Raw genomic sequence first — 18,304 nt, forward strand, 5'->3', positions numbered from 1 at the left:
TTCACCACCTGGTCTCGAAAGGGTGTGGTGGGAACCTTGGGCACATATCCAGGCCGGGGTCTCAGGATCACGTGAGAGTTAGCCAGTCCGAATTCCAGGCACGCTTCGTCAACCGAAAATGCCTGCAGGTCCCCTACCCTCTTGATGGAGGCCAATACAATATAAAGCGCTGTCTTTATTGACAGGAACTTAAGCTCCACTGATTGCAGAGGCTCAAAGGGAGCGCTCTGCAGGGCAGTTAAAACCACTGAAAGGTCCCAAGAGGGTACGAGGGGAGGACGAGGAGGATTCAGTCTCCTCGCTCCCCTCAGGAACCTGACGATCAGGTTGTGCTTTCCCAAGGACTTACCATCAACTGCGTCGTGATGTGCGGCAATGGCGGCAACATACACTTTCAGGGTGGAGGGAGACAGCCTTCGCTCCAACCCTTCTTGCAGGAAGGAAAGCACGACACTGATGGGGCATTTCGTGGGTTCTAGATGTTTAGAGTAGGGCTGCACGTTTTCAAGTTTTTCATTAACCGTTAACCGAGGCCCTTAGCGGTTAATACTCGGTTAACCATAGTGTGCGCGCCGCAACCCCGAGATAGGCGTAATTTGCGGGTGAGTCACATATCCCCACGACCCCACCACTATTTTCTAAGGTCGATATTGTATTGTCCCCACCACTTTTGAAACATCTCGCGGCAGGAATACCAATACAAATAAACAAAACATCTCCAGTTAACTAGCAGAGCATTCATTTCGTTCGTTTTTTTTTTTTTTTTTTTTTTTTTGGCGATCTAGCGCTGAAATGTTTTGTTTTTTAAATCAAGTGATCAAAGTGCTCGTTGCTGCTGCGATCGAGAAGGGTCTTGTAAAACGTGCGGAGGTATTATTAATTCGTGGCCACGAAACAATTCACCTGAATACCCGTTCACACACACACACACACACCAAAAAAAGGAATAAAAAGCTGTACGAGAATAGTCGGCCTTCACTGAAGAGCTATCTTCACAGGTAAGAAAAACAGTTTAATAATTATTATTAATTCGTGGCCACGAAATAATTCACCTGAATATTCACCAATTCACAAAAAATAGGTCTTTAGCATTCACTAATTAATAGTATCAAACTGTTTTTGGCCACGTTGTAATTCGTTAAATCAAAATGAGGGAGGGAATTTGTTCAACGTGTCCACGATTTATTAAAACGAGGGAACAAATAAGTCGTCGTATAATTATTTAGATCAGTGGACAGGGCGCAAGAACAAACAGTGAGAGAGCCCCGGCCGCGCGCGCGCACTCTCACCGCCTTCAAACAACACGAGCGCTGTATTGCTCTCTCTCCCTCGCGCATATCAACACAATAGTAAAAGGTCGGAAGACCGATTGTGTTTTATAGATTAGTAGTTTGTTCAGATAAAGTGTTTGATTAGCAAGTACATGTTTAGGAAATGCATAATACAAATTGTATGGGTTAATGTAACGGTAAACGGACTCTGCGGGTAAAACTGTTGTGATGAAATTGCGCATGCTCGAGGTAAAACTGCTGGGGTAAAGCTGTGGCTCTGCAGACAGATATTATTGTGCTGCCATCAGTGGCGCGGATACTATGTTTGTTTCTGGCTCGCGCACGCTCGCGCACAGCCTTCACTCCCGCACAGCCTTCACTCTCGGACGCGCGCTTTCTTTGCCCGCTTCATATTAGAAAACTGGTCTAGCGGTCTCTGGTGGTGCAAAAATGTATTACAACTAAATTCAGTGCACGCCATTGACGCCACTTAACCGAGCAAAATGTTTCACTCGGTTACGCAATTTTTAACGGTTAATCGGTTAATCGGTTAACCATGGACACCCCTAGTTTAGAGGAACACCAGTTGACGAAGAGGTTCCACTTCAACGCATAGGCATGTCTCGTGGACGATGCTCTAGCGGAAGTGATGGTAGCCACCACCGCTGGTGGTAGGGTCCTCAAACCTACCTCGTCCCGTCCAGGAGCCACACGTGGAGGTTCCAAAGATCGGGACAAGGGTGCCATAAGGTGCCCCGTCCCTGAGAAAGCAGGTCCTTCCTCAGAGGAATTGGCCAGGGAGGTGCTGTCGCGAGGAGTACTAGTTCTGGGAACCAGGTGCGGTTGTGCCAATACGGGGCAACCAATATTACCTGCTCCTCGTCCTCCCTGCAAAGTCTGCGCAAGAAGGCTCACTGGGGGAAACGCATACTTGCGGAGGCCCCGCGGCCAGCTGTGCGCCAGTGCATCCGTGCTGAGCGTGCCCTCGGACAGGGAATAAAACAGGTCGAAGTGGGACGAGTCGTGGGAGGCAAACAGATCTACCTGTGCGTCCCCGAACTGATCCCAAATCAGCTGGACCGACTGGGGATGGAGTCTCCATTCTCCAGCGAGAGGCCGAACCCGAGATAGCTCTTCGGCCGCCTGGTTCAGGTCTCCCGGGATATAAATGGCTCGAAGCGACCTCAGATGCTTCTGACTACATATGAGGAGGTGGCGGGCGAGTTGCGACATACGGCGGGAGCGTAGACCACCTTGACGGTTGATGTACGCTACTGTGGCGGTATTGTCTGATCGGACTAGTACGTGTTGACCCTTGAGCAACGCACGGAAGTGGTGCAGGGCGAGACGTACAGCCAGCAACTCGAGGCAATGCCAAAGGCGCTGGGGTCCTGTCCAGGAGCCCGCAGCAGCATGTCCATTGCACATGGCGCCCCAGCCCGTGGTGGAGGCATCTGTCGACACAACAACATGCCTGGAAACTCGTTCTAAGGGAACTCCGGCCCGTAAAAAGGTCTGACGGCAGGCTGGAGTGTCTGGGACTCGGAGCGTGCCGTGTTGCCATGCCCACCTCGGGACTCGATCGCGAAGCCAAAGCTGAAGCGGTCTCATATGAAGCAATCCGAGCGGCGTTACTGCGGCTGCGGATGCCATATGCCCCAGGAGCCTCTGAAAGAGTTTCAGTGGAACCGCACTCTTGCCCTCGAATTGACGAAGGCAAGTCAGCAGTGACTGTGCGCGCTCGCTCGTAAGCTGCGCGCACATGGCGACCGAGTCGATCTCCATACCGAGAAAAGAGATCCTCTGCACGGGGCAGAGTTTGCTCTTCTCCCAGTTGACCCGAAGGCCCAGACAAGCTAGGTGCCGGAGCACAAGGTCCCTGTGTTCGCAAACCTGGTCTCGAGAGTGAGCTAGGATCAGCCAGTCGTCGAGATAGTTCAGGATGCGAACCCCGTGTTCTCGTAGGGGAACAAGGGCTGCCTCGACGACCTTCGTGAAGACGCGAGGAGACAGGGCTAGCCCGAAAGGGAGAACCGCGTACTGGTATGCCTGCCCCTCGAAAGCAAACCGAAGAAACGGTCTGTGTCGAGGAAGGATGGAGACATGGAAGTAGGCGTCCTTCAGGTCGATCGCTGCAAACCAATCCTGTGGCCGTACGCATTCGAAAAGGCGTTTGGCCGTGAGCATCTTGAGCGGCAGCCTGTAAAGGGAGCGGTTCAAGACGCGCAGGTCCAGGATAGGTCGTAATCCACCGGATTTCTTCGGTACAATGAAGTAAGGGCTGTAGAAGCCGGACTTCATTTCGGCTGGAGGGACAGTCCCGATCGCACCCTTCGCCAGTAGGGTGGCGACCTCCACTCTCATGACAGGGGCATTGCCACCGACCATTGTGAAGCGAACTCCCCTGAAGCGGGGAGGAGACCGCGCGAACTGAATCACGTAGCCGAGCCTGATGGTCCTCGCAACCCAGCGGGACAGACCGGGAAGCTCTAACCAAGCTCCCAGGAACTGTACCAGCGGGGTCATGCGGACCACAGACGTACCCTCGGTGGTGCAGCAAGGCGGAATGACCGGCCCAGGCGAGGGTGGCATAGCGGCCCGGTGCGGGGGCACGGTCATTAGCCGCGTCCTGCCAGAGGAGGCCAGGGGAGGACCAGCGTCCCACGGGGGCGTGCTCTGGCAGGGGTCTGGCAACAGAGGGGGACGAGAGTGGCGAGGCTCGAGAGCGGCGCGCACTGTCATCCGAGAACTCTGAGTGCTCAGAGATGGGGAAGTGAGTTCTTTCTTTAACCACATTAGGGTGCTGCCCGTCGTGGGACGAGCAGCGGGAGTGGGATAACCAAGGATTCTCCCCCGGCCCTCCATCGGGGGAAGGAGCGGCCCTGCTACCGTCTCCTGAAAAGAACTCAAAGCCATCTCTGAGCAGCCCGTCTCAGGAGCGCCGCTTGGCCTGGCGTTCAGCGGGGTGCAGGGCGGGAGAGGGCTGTGGCGCCTTCCTGCGGCTTCCTCCACGACGCGACCCGGAAGCAGCGGGCTGCTGGGGCTGATCGGGAGGGGCGGGAGCCGCAGGAGGGCGCCCTTGGCGGCGAGCAGGCTGAGGCACCTGTGCCGACGACTGCGCTGCCGAAGCAGCGGGCCGCCGGGGCAGGACATGTTTTAAAGCCTCAGTCTGCTTCTGGGCAGTCGAGAACTGCTGGGCAAAGTCCTCGACTGCACCGCCGAAGAGGCCAGCCTGGGATATGGGGGTGTTGAGGAACCGGGTCCGCTCGGCCTCCCGCATATCGGCCAGGTTGAGCCACAGGTGTCACTCCTGGACCACACAAGTGGACATCACCTCATCAAAGAGTGCTGGGTTAGTCCTCCCCTCGTGCATGTCACGTAACATCTGGGCCTGGTAGACCTGCAGAGTCGCCATGGCATGCAGTGAGGAGACCGCCAGCCCCACAGCTCTATAGGCCTTCGCCACGAGAGTGGAGGAGAACCTACAGGCCTTGGAGGGGTGCTTAGGATCGCCGCAAGAAGAAGCACTCTGAGGACACAACTGCATCGCAACAGAGCGTTCCACCCGGGGAACCCCAGTGTACCCTTTGGCGGCCGCCTGATCGAGAGGAGGCAAGGCGGAGGAGGTCGCTGAGCGATCACGGGAAGACAATGGTGCCTTCCAGGACCTTGTGACCTCCTCATGCACATCCGGGAAGAAAGGCATTGGGGTTGGGCGCCGACGAGGGTCAGCGGCCGCACCCAAAAACCAATCGTCCAACCGCGAGCGCACTGGACCAGGTGGCGGGGACCACTCTAGTCCAATGGCCACGGCTGCCCGGGAAAGCATGGCCGTCAGCTCGGGATCAGACTCGGGCAATGCTGGGACACCCGAGGGTGGCAGCACAGCCGAATCGTCACTTCCCAAGGACTCCTGCCCACCTTGTGATGCAGCGATCGACATCAAATCTTCCTCTGGAGCGCCGAATGAGACCTGCGGCAAGTCAGTGGACTGTGCTGCAGGCTCATTCGGAAACACTCACGGGTTGCACAGTGCTAGAGGGGGGTGCGGAGCGTGGAATAGTCGGCGCTTTGTTCCACACTGTAACCCTCAGGTCACCCTGGCCGCCAGCCGAAGTACCAGCTCTCGTGGAGCTCGTAGATCGGGGTGGGGTGAGGGGACTGTACCACAAAGGTCATTGAGTCTCGACCGCAACCGTGCGATGGGCATGTTCCCGCAATGGGAACATGACTCATCCACAAACGCTGCCTTAGCGTGCTCAACACCCAGACACACAAGACAGCGATTGTGCCCATCAGAGTCAGAAATGAAAAGACCGAAACCACAAGTGCACGGGCGAGGCATCTTTAAAAAGACGTGCCGCGTGCAATGCTCTTTTGTGAAAGGAGATTTCTCCGCAAGTGTCGAAGCGACCAGGGAGATGAACACACAAACTCTGGCAAATCACTGCACAGATAAGCAGGGAATGTGCACTCGCTGGAACTCGCTGTCACACCAACACTTGGAGAGAGGCTCGTCTCGAAGAGAGTAAAGAGATGAACTCAGTATTGGCTGTGGAGTGAAGAATCAACTTGGCTCCGAAGCGAAAACATGTCTGCATGTTGCCAGCGCACTTCCTTATATACCCCCAGGGTGGGGCGGAGTTACGCTATGCAAATTCCGCAGACCCATGGCATTTCATTGCCATTGGCTCGTTTTATATACTCGAAGATGATAGGCTTTCTAAGCGAAACCCCATTCGTCGTCATCCGACGTAACTCGGAGTGACTACGAAAGGGAACTCTAGTTATGCTAATTTATTCTAATTGATATTTTATTAATTTATTTAATTTATTGTTATATTATTGTTTTATGTATTTATTATTAAATTATTATTTATTTTATTATTCATTTCATTTATTATGTATTATTTTTAGGGCTGTTAATTGATTCATATATTTCATTTGCATTAAATATTTGATATGCATACTGATTTTTAATCTTTATTAAGCCTATCAATCAATTTAAAATGCTTTTATAAAAATTGTGATTATATAGATGATACACACACATCTGTGTTAATGTAGGCATTAATGTATTATTGAGTTTTATTATTTATTTATTTATTATTTTTTGGGCTGTCATTTTATTAATATATTTATTTGGCATTATATATTTAATATGCACACTTATTTTGTTTTTGTTTTATTTATCATAATTTTTAAGGCTTTCAGTCGATTAAAATACTCAAAAAATAGTGATTATATAGATGATATATGCAAATCTGTGTTTTAAATTATATATTAAAGGACAAATCCAGTGAAAAATGAACCTAGGGGTTATTAACACATGGTTCGTGACTCGACTAGTCGAGACTGTTTTCCAAGATGACGCCTGTCTGTAAACGCGTAATGTACTGTCTTTATAAAGTATCTTCTTATTAAACTGTCTGTACACTTACAAAGTTCTCAATGCTTCGGTTTGCATGTAGGGACCCTCATTATGCTACCGTGTTAGTGTGAGGCTATTTTGAGCCTTGTTAGTGGTATTAACTAGCGATTTACTTTTACTTACTCTGTGCCCCATATACTAGTGTTATGAGCTAATCTGTTTTTAAAGATAAAACTCTATACATTCGATTTTCATGAAAACGGATCGCAGGGAACGATCGACTCGGTAACCATGTGTTAATTACCCCAGGTTCATTTTTCACTGGATTTGTCCTTTAATGTATAATTGATTTTATTATTAATTTTATTTATTTTTTTATTTTTTATTTTTTTAGGATTGTCAGTTTATTCATATATTTAATTGCCATTGTAAATTTGATATACACCTAATTTATTCTATTTTATAAATGTATATTTATTTTGGATATTTTAAGCTGTTAACCAATTAAAATATTTAATTGTGATTAATTATATAATTTTGTCGGTTCCCCCCAAAAAACCTCTCTAAAACCCATTAAATGAATTTCCTTATTGCATCCTAGTAAGCTTTAGTGCAGCCAACAAACAGTTTAATTATAATCAGGAGTGTTTCTGTTTTTCTTAGTAATTACAGCAATAAAACTGCAGTAGAGAAGGCGTTTCCACACATCGCCGCCCCGCTGTCACACTACAATAGATCGGAATGTGGATGAGATTTCTGCTTTGGGGAGACACACACACACACACATACACACACACACAGTTAGGAGCATATCCAGTGGATGGACACGCTGTGTACATGTACACACTATATTTCTAACTGTGTGTGTGTGTGTGTGTGTGTGTGTGTGTGTGTGTGTGTGTGTGTGTGTGTTGTGACTACAGCTGGCTTTCTGCAGTGTTTTTGTAAAGGAGACAGATGTTGTTCGCTGGTGTCCAGCTGTTAGACAGAAACATGCACACTAATGATTCTGCTCTATATATCGCTAGCAGAGAACCCCTCACCTGTAGAGGGGATGGTGGGATGAGTTTATTATTGTTTTTTATGGCTGACAACCGATTAAAATATTTAATTTTTCATTTATTTTTATTTTATGCACAATTATTTTATTATTATTTTTTATTTTATACATAATTATTCTAGTTAGGCTTTTATTTATTTTTATTTATTTATTTATTTTTATTTTCAACTGACTGAGTTAAATATTTAATGAATCCTTCATGTATTTTTATTTTATACATAATTCTTCTAGTTAGGCAAAAAAATATTATTATTTTATTATTGTTTTTACGGCTGTCAACCACTTAAATATATATTTAATATATATTTCATTAATATTATTTTCCTACTGTCAATTGATTAAAATATTGTATTTTTCATTTATTTTTATTTTATGCATAATTCTTCTATTTTTTATTTTATTTTATTATGTTTGACTGAAACATAAACTGATTATAATATAGAATGAATTTTTGCATGCTTTTTTATTTTATGCATAATTCCTCTAAATTTATTTTTGTTTTTAAGGCTATCAACCGACTAAAATATTTATTTGCAATTATATAGTCAATAAACACTGTATATCAGTTGAATTCCATATTATAACTTACAATTAGGGTAATATATTATTTTGTTATAATTCATTTTTTTTATTTTTTTTATTTTTTATTATTGACATGCTATTTTTAGGGCTGTCAATCAATTAAATATTTAATCATGATTTATCATGTAATCTTGTCACAGTTAACGTTTTCATTCAGACTGAATTAAAACAGTGAACGCAACAACAACAAAAATTGTTATACCAGGACTTCTAAAAATGCTCATATGTGCAGCTTTAAACTATAACTACTGATCAGAGTTCATCAAACTCCATCTTAAATGATTCAGCAACCATTACATCCTGTTCTTACACTTGCTACCTCTCATTGACACAATCCCACCCCTTCATGTATAAATCATTAATTATGCAAGATTAATGTTAACATAATTGATGGTTTGGCATTAATTCTGTATCTGGGTTTCTTTTTAGGCCTGAGTGTTAATGTGACTAGCATGCTAACTGTGTTGGACAACAGAAACCTCATCCTAAAACCAAACAGTTACAATTTTTGGCTAATACTTTTATATTAGCGTCTACAAATTTTAAAATATGAATTAGCGAGCAGTAGCAATGTTTTTAGTGTCAAGTTTACATTGCTTGTTTGTTTTGTTTAGGCGTTTGTATGAGTGAGTTTAGCTACGCTAGCGTATACTGTAGCAGTAAGAATACTTGCTTAGCTGAGATGACTGAGATGTTGCCCAGAGAAGAGGGATAGATGGGGAGGGAGTGAAAAAGAGAGCGAGTGTTTTGAGTCTTTTCCTTGCGAGTCGTTCATCTGTGTGCGCAAACAGACGTGTCTGTTGTGATGTTTTTATCGTTTGCTGGCTGTCGCTCTCTATCTAGAGCGCTCTGTTCAGCAGGCCCCAGCAGAATCTCAATCCCTCGAGCCACTCGCAGACGTCCACATCTGCTGCCGTGATGTCATCAACACGTGACACGCCGCTCAGAGGCTCGTGTGTTAATATTTGATACCCTCTTTCTCTCTATGCCTTTCTCGTTCGCTGGTTTTATCTTCCTCACGAAACAAAAGACACCACACAGCTCTCCTTCCTCTTACAAGCTTTCAGCTGCAACAAGCATTAGAAAGAATGACAGATATTAATGGTATTTAAATCTCAGCTATTTCCCTCAGCTGTTTTGACCCTGTAAGTATATAATATTCATATTTATAAACTATATATATATATATACTGTCAGTGGTATAATAACAAATTGGAAGAAATTGGGAACAACAGCAACTCAGCCACAGAGTGGTAGGCCATGTAAAATCACAGATTGGGGGTCAGCGCATGCTGAGGCGCACAGTGCGCAGAACTCGCCAACTTTCTGCAGAGTCAATAGCTACAGAAAGCGCCGGATGCAGTGATGTAAAGCAGCCGCCACTGGACTCTAGATCAGTGGAGACGTGTTCTCTGGAGAGACGAATCACGCTTCTCTGTCTGGCAATCCGATGGACGAGTCCGGGTTTGGCGGTGGCCAGGAGAACGGGACTTGCCTGACTGCATTGTGTCAAGTGTAAAGTTTGGTGGAGGGGGGATCATGGTGTGGGGTTGTTTATCAGGGGTTGGGCCTGGCCTAGTTCCAGTGAAAGGAACTCTTAATACTTCAGCACACCAAGACATTTTGGACAATTTCATGCTCCCAACTTTGTGGGAACAGTTTGGGAATGTTCCTGTTCCAACATGACTGCGCACCAGTGCACAAAGCAAGGTCCATAAAGACATGGATGAGCGAGTTTGGTGTGGAGGAGCTTGACTGGCCTGCACAGAGTCCTGACCTCCACCCGATAGAACACCGTGGAGACTGCGAGCCAGGCCTTCTCGTCCAACATCAGTGCCTGACCTCACAAATGCTTTCAGAAGAATGGTCAAAAAGTCCCATAAACACACTCCTAAACCTTGTGGAAAGCCTTCCCAGAAGAGTTGAAGCTGTTAAAGCTGCAAAGGATGGGCCAACTCCATATAAAACCCTACGGATTAGGAATGGGATGTCATTAAAGTTCATGTGCATGTAAAGGCAGACGTCCCAAAACTTTTGGCAATATATGTGTGTGTGTGTGTGTGTGTGTGTGTGTGTGTGTGTGTGTGTGTGTGTGTGTACTTAAGAATGAAATAAAAAACATTACAAAATAATTAAAATAATAAACAACTGTGTGTGTGTGGTGTTGTTTATTATTTTAATTATTTTGTAATGTTTTTTATTTTATTCTTAAGTATAAAATGTATTCTTAGTTCTTTATTTTTTTTAATACATTTGTTTATTTTAATTATTTGTAATTATGATATGCATTTGTATATAAATATTTTTGTTAATAGTACTTAATTAATCATCTAAAAAAAGAAATCAAAGTTGTTTCTAAATATAAAATCAATATATTCTCAACCAACATTTTTTTGCCACTCCTGTTTAATTATATTATCATTATTATTATTTATATTTTTTTCTCTCAGCTTTTTTGACTGTCAGTAAAACAATATATGGTAAATTTTTTAAATCTTAATTTTTTTTGTGTGTGTATATATATATATATATATATATATATATATATATATATATATATATATATATATATATATATATATATACATAATTCAAATAAAAAAAACATTATAATTAATCATTTTGTAATAATCATCATTTACTGTTGATAATAAAATAAATAACATTATGCTGACATTTGTCTTATACGTATATAAATGGGTAATTATTTTAACTTGTTTTCTTATTTTCAATTTTAAAATGTGTATATATATATATATATTCTAACTTTTTATTTACCCTCTTTATCATCCTGACATTTTGTTAAAAATAAGTATTGTAACTCTTTATTTTTCCTAAAAAACTGACATTTAACGTACTACTTCATTCATATTTCCCCTCGGCTGTTTGGACTCCGTCGGTAAAACCACAAGAAACCAAGCCAAAGCATTTAGTGCAGGTTTTCCAGAGTCTCCGTCCCCAGAGACTCGATGTGCAGTGACCCACAATGGGCCCGCTACATAAACACAGTTAAACCCCCATAGCACAAGCATGCGAAACAGCCCGGAAACCCTCTGAAGGGAATCGCTAACTCATCTATCACCTAATGTACGACGACATTATGTTAATTTCAAGTGCTTATAGCGGACTTTAAGAAAACAAAGCCTGTTTTTAAGGCCATCAAGATTATTTTGCAATACAAAAAATGTAATGGTCTTATAAATAGGCATTATATATATAGACGTTTTACATGTGTTGATTTGTTGGTCCTTTGCTTGTGTAAATGGCGCAGTGTCATTGGCATACATACATGGTGTGGTTGCGTGCAGAGTTGGGTCTCTGTTTGGCTGTGGCCCTTCACCCTTTGTCTCCAGCTCTATGAGACAGGAGCTAAAGATCATGGGAAAAGGGCCTTAAACATCCCGTCGGTCTTTGAAGCATATAAGAAGGATTGTCAGGGTCACCGAAACACTCTTAGCCTCATGTTTTCACTGCCACTAACTGCTGCTATGCTTGTTACGGTCATAACAAAGCCTAATCTTCTGAAATATGCTATACTTAAAACATTTGTGTGATTGACAGGCTGATACTTTACAATACTAGCATAGCTAAGTGCGCACAACGCACGCTCTGTGAAGGTCTTTTGCGAACACTACATCAAAATGGCTGCCTTGGGAATGGAAAGTGATTATAAACAACCGACAAAAAAAACAAAATCATTTTTGTGTGTTTTGTGTTTGAAACGGGTTTCAAAGAGCAAGTTTTTGAAAACTATACCGTTATCGTCTCTGTGTAAACTACAAAAAATGTGAATTTGTGAAAACGGTTGATGTTACACATATTACGTGTTCAATCAATAGTGTTTCTTTACAAAGTGATATCGCCAACTACTGGCCTGGCAGCAAAATGCAGCGTTTTTAACTCGCGGATCCGTGTGAACGGGATCGTTTTGACAATGTTGTCGTCTGTACATGAAAAAAGCAAAGGAAAGATTTTAGTACATCGTTGTTGTGTTGAGATGTTAAAAGTACATGCTAATATTTAATAGTTATATTATATTATATATACATATATATATACATATAAATAATGTTTGAATTCATATTATTATGTATCAAAATGTTTATTTTAATTTGTAAACAATATGTAAATAATATTTAAATATTAACATGAATAATTATGTTCAAAATAATAATGAAATTGAATGTGGTATTGAAATTAATATTAAGAATTGTAAAATTTCACTTGTATTGTCTACAGACATCAGTTTTCTTTTTATTGCCAATATTGTTGCTTTATTAATATTAATTGATTAATATATCTCGCAAATCAAATTAGTAAATTAAATGTTTCCCCTTTTGTTTTACCCAAATATTGCGGCATTAAATCCAGTGTTGTTAGTTGACTAAAACTAAAACTTTAAAAAAAGGATTTTTTATAATTGAAATGAAGCTGAAATAAAAGAAAATATAAAGAAAAAGAAAATATAAATGTAAATACTACTAATAAATACTATAATAATATATAAATAATACTAAAATAACATCAGCATTAAAGCTGATTCTGGACTTTATTAGCTCCAGAAGAGCATCAGTTCTCCATGGGGAGACCAAGATTTAACAAAAACATAAATAAAAAAATATATATATTTTTGTGGCCCCCCCTAACGTGATGTTTTGTTCAACGCAGCCCTCGGCCTACAACGAGTTAGTGTTAAACCGCTTTATTAAAAAGTGGTTAAAGGGTCCTGGCAAAATATGTGAAGACGTTTTGTGTTGGAATGGATTTAAACAGGTTGATGAATTAAGTTTATTTTTATAACCACTTTACCAAATTGTTTATTCATGTTTGTGCTTAAAACTATTTTTTTTTTTAAATAATTAAAAATAAAACAACAAAATATAGGTTAAAAACTCCGAGATCTATTCTGTGAAATAAAAAAAAGTTTTAACATCAAAGTCTGTAATATCACAATTTTCTTCTTGACTGGATCCTAATGTTAAGTGAATAACGTCAACCTCATTTTCACTCATTGCATCATGGCTCGGTGGGGGTCAGGGGTCACGATAGGTTGCGCGTCAGGACTATTAAAAAGGGTCAGAGGTTGGCAAAGGAGAATAAAAAGGAGCCACATGTAAGTGTCAAATGAACTTAAATTCTAGTTTGCATGACATCAAGAGGCATTTGCTTGAATGGGATTTCGGTTATGGAAATAATTGGCGCTAGTAGTAGTTCAGCTATTGTGGACGGTTTTGGACGATATCAATAAACAAATGTTCAAAACTGTTCTGAGTACTTCACAGGTTTAATATAAGCCACAAGATGCTAATAAAATATGACACATTTGCTTATGTTGTTGCCAGGCGGTTATGAGCAAGAGCGAGGTGACCTTTCTCTCACCGTGCCCAAATGCGTTTTCCACGTATGTTCGCACAAGTGAGAAGTGCTTCCTCTTCCCTTTTCTGTCTCTCTCTCTCTCTCTCTGTCTCTCTCTCTCTCAGTGAAAAAAGCTTTTCGTGTCCCTGTTCTCCTGGCCTGTCTCTCTCCATTTCCCCTGTCGTTTGTAGGTCAGTTCCTCCTTTAATGCTCAAAAGAGTTTGTCTTGTCCTGAAAGAGGGACACACAGACCAAATCCATTAGCTACTGGCCGAGATGAAAACAGCACAGAATCGTTTTTAGAGCTACCGTATTAAATACTAAATACCTTTAAAAGAAAGTAAGATGAATCTTAAATAACAATTAAAAAGATTTTTGGATGTTAAAATACTTTGTCAGTTTAATAATACATTACCTATTTGTAGGTTGAGATCCTTGAAAAGTTAAAACGTGGCATTTCTGTGGCTAGCAAAACATTGCTCTGTTTGTTTAAGAATTCCGACCAGCCTGGCACGGCAACAGTGACTCAACCAATGGCGTGAGTCAGGGGCGGGGCTTTCTGTCTGCCTGACCAATGGCAGAGTGTGTGGGAAACCTGTTTGAAAACAAACTGTTATTTTTGAGTCATCTTAAATATCTTGAAGTGAATATAATATAATTGAACTAAACTGAACCTCAAATGAGTTCTCTTTGATATCTGAATGGTTTCTCCTTTACTGTGAGATAAAATTGATATCAAATAAAGACATCTGTGTAAGATCCCCTGCTTGTAACATTATGCTTTGATTCTTGTGTCACCTTTAAGAAGTCTCAACAAGATCTCAAACTCTGCTCAGATTTTGTAAAATCTGTAATAAAGTCAGAGATCTCAATTTGAAAACAAATATTTCTCATCAAAGACAATGTGAGCCAAGCTAACCATGTTAATTGTATATCTCTGTATATACTCTTATTGTATGTCAAAAAAATTCTAATTTGTGTCAATTTACATTTCTCCTAATGAAGTTTGTAAGAAACACCTGAGACAAAGTGAATGAAATACATGAGATCTCCATTAAGTCTCATGAGTTATAAAAGAGCAACATTTGTTCCTTTTTTTCTTCCGAAAGGTAAATACGTGAGAATTGTGATATTTCCGTAACCTCATGAGTTTGAGAAAGGGTTACCCCTACTTAGAGGGTTAATTCACCCTGAAATGAAAATTAAGTCATAATTTACTCACCCTGGTGTTGTTCTAATGCCATATGCTGGAATAGACAGCACGTCAAGAGTCAAGAGAGTCTATTCTCCTTTTGTGTTCCATAAAAGAAGGGTATATGGCATTACAACAACACCAGGGTGAGTAAATTATGACTTAATTTTCATTTCAGGGTGAACTATCCCTTTATGGTTAGAGGTTTGTTCAAAAACTTAGCAAACCCTACTAAATTTAGTTGTACTTAACTTTCCCTTTCTTTCTCTTTCTGTCAACAGTCGCACTGAAAAACCACAACTGCAATGGTTTGTCGGCGAACAACAGTAACCATGACAACAGTAAAGCAACGGGATTGGTTGACGGCTGGCTGCATGAGGGAGAGCTCCTACTACAGGTCAGGAGTAAAAACACACGTGTGTGTACATGTTTATGGCGTCCCTGTGCCTTCATAGCATGTTATAAAGAGTCATTTAAAGCTATGCCCTTAAGAAAGGAGAAAAGGAAGGAGAGGCTATTTCTGCCCAGCCTTGTTCTCGTTTCAGACACTTAGGCATGAATAATGCACAGACAGAGCTCTCATGTATTATAAAGGAGGGATAAAATAAGAGGTAAAAGTATTCTCTCATTTATTTTTACTTTGAAAGTTTCGCTCTGTCCATCCTGTCACAGCAGTTCTGAGAAGTTTGAACCACCTGTCCACTCACGTCTACACATTTCATTCTCTCTGCCTCTATTATCTTTTATCTTTCCTTCCTGCTGTTTCTTCCTTCCATCCTTCCTTGTCTACACTTTTTTTAATTTTCTCACTCATGCTTTTACATCATCTCTGCCTCTATTCATTCTCTATATTTTCTTCCTTTCTATTTCCTTCCTTCCATCCTTTACTCATTTTCCTTCTTTCCTTTCTTCCTGTCTGTTTTTTTCCTTACATTTCTTTTATCAAACCATCTCTTTCTTCCTTTCTTCCCTCCTTCCTTAATTCTTGTTTATTTCTTCCTAACTTTACTCTTGTTTTCCATCCTTCCTTCATTTATATTCCTTCCTTCCTGGCACGTTACTGCCTTCCTTTCTGTCATGCTCTATTCTTCATCTTTTTCCATCATCTTCTTTCTCTTCCTTTCTTCCTTCCTTAATGTCCCTTCATTATTTTACTCCTTTCTTCCTATCTGTATTTCCTTACATTTATTTTATCGATCCATTCCTTCCTTCCTTCCTTCCTTCCTTCCTTCCTTCCTTCCTTCCTTCCTCAATTCTATCTATCTATCTATCTATCTATCTATCTATCTATCTATCTATCTATCTATCTATCTATCTATCTATCTATCTTCTCTTTTACCACTATTGTTTCTCTGCTTCACACACTCTCTCTCTCTCTCTCTCTCTCTCTCTCTCTCTCTCTCTCTCTCTCTCCCTCCCCTGTGTTGTGTATAGTTGTGTGTATTGGACTGTGAATGATGCAGTGGTACATATTTGATAGTAATGCTTCCTGACTGCTGCCCCCCTCCCCCTCCTGCCCCACGAGAGCCCAGTGTGGGCTGTTCTGCCGACCAACAAGCCGAAATATTTATACTGAGTGCTGCTACTTGGTCGTGTTTTCTGAGTGTGTTTGGACCAGGTGTGCATGTATGAATGAGCATATGTGTGTGTGTTGGCATACAATGCAGATGTTCAAGCAAATGAGAGGGGCGCTGGAAGATATAACCCCTAAAACTGCTGTTCGACTTATGAAGGGGTTACGCACTCTGAATCTTGTGGCTTATTGCTTTATGTTAATACACTGCAGCACATTTCTGTGTGCATGTAATCTGGCAAAGACAATCGTATATTAACGTGGAAGAGATTATTTTTTGTGATGTATTGCTTTTTGCCTCATCATATTATAGTTTGTTAGTTTATACCTTAGTTTAAAGGATTCAGTTTGCATTTAGAAAGAGTGGTTCTAGATCAGTATGTTTGCAAAACAAACATAAGCACAGCCTACATAAAACATTGATAGGATTTCAAGAGAGCCCTTATTTGCGCTCAGACGGAAGTCCCAGAGGATGCACACAGTTTGTCATCTTATTATGACTGTTATAAAAGGAACCATTTTAAACAATATTATAGTATTTTAGTAGTATACATTTCTTCCCTGATGTCAACTTATAATGTTAGCCAGGCTTTTAAAATTTAGTACTAATTTAGTTTTATTTTATATTTAAGAGTCTTCTTGAAAAATGTGGGTACTTGTATTCAAATAAATGCACCATATGAATGTATTGTGCATTTGTTAATTCATTTATTCTAACTTACTTATTTGAGTGTCAGACACTAGACTGTCCACACTTGGTCTAACCTTGATTACCAGTTCACAGCCAGGGCTCTTGGCTTTTATCAGCTGTGGATTTTTTTACAGTGACTTTTACAGTAAATGTTTGTTTTTGTAGTGTCTGTGCTGTTGATGCATCAGATTACAGTAATCACACAGATCCACACTCAGAGCCCACCAGATGGTGATGAGCTGCAAAATCCCCTCCACAAAAATACACACAGCACAAGAGCACATGCTCACACAAAGTATTTAAGACAGCATGAAATGGACAATATTTACTTTCTCAATAACTGTCTGTGTTTTTTTAGCCTTTTTTTTCCCATTAAAATCTACAGTAATACCGTTTTTTTGTTGTTTTTTTTTATGTAGTCAATATTTGGCTGGTTTTGCATGATCCATTTGTTTTTCTTTGCACACAGCACACATATACTGTAGCTAATATTTCTTAATAGATCTCAATTCATGTTGTTTTATATTGGAGTGAACTTTTAAAATGGGGCTTTTATTTTGAAGTTGTTCTTTCTTCATGTCATTGTTCAGGTATGTTTAATCATTAGTTTCTGTGTATTAATAGTGTTTTTGTCTAGCATTGGTTATTTGTAACCAGAATTCTTGCGATTCTTGGCTAGGTTTTTTTTTGTTTGTTTGTTTTTTATGTGAATAAAATCATTTAAATGAACAATTGAGTGTTTGCATCCTCCAAAGAATTGCAAAACCCCTACCTGTGAAAGAGAAATCAGTGTATATTTATACGGCTAAAGTTCACTTGAAATCAAGATTGAAGCTTTTAATGCACATCTGTTAGCCGTTAGCCATCATATGCAGATAACTTGACTTGTAGCGCATATAAGCAATTAAAATGTACAACATTTTTGTTCCGGAAAAATGTTGCTCTTCCTGGTTAAATTGTACCTGAACAACACCTAGGTAAATATAACGAATGTAACGTAAACAAATGCCCATTTCTCAAAAAAATGTCGTTTGATATGCCCCACTCCAACTTCCTGTTTTACCAGGAAATACATCAACACAGGAAGGAAAACTATACTTGTCAATCCATTTTAGGGCTCTTTAAGCACACAAACAAATAAGAAACGCACAGAGAATCAAACTAGTCCTTCATTAAAAGCAGGTTGTCTATCTGACCCATAATGACCAG

The 18,304-nt window shown here is 41.2% G+C and overlaps 1 protein-coding gene across 1 annotated transcript in view; it reads left to right on the forward strand.

Annotated features, from left to right (window-relative positions):
* ahr1b (aryl hydrocarbon receptor 1b) overlaps positions 1–18,304 on the forward strand; it is a 51,082-nt gene that overhangs the window by 15,813 nt on the left and 16,965 nt on the right. Inside the window, exon 3 of the mRNA XM_084117416.1 lies at positions 15,113–15,228. Within this exon, the coding sequence (XP_083973542.1) occupies positions 15,113–15,228 (116 nt within the window). The remainder of the gene's footprint in view (positions 1–15,112; positions 15,229–18,304) is intronic.

The sequence above is a fragment of the Abramis brama genome (assembly GCF_963993115.1).
Source record: "Abramis brama genome assembly, chromosome: 6".
NCBI classification, from domain to species: domain Eukaryota; kingdom Metazoa; phylum Chordata; class Actinopteri; order Cypriniformes; family Leuciscidae; genus Abramis; species Abramis brama.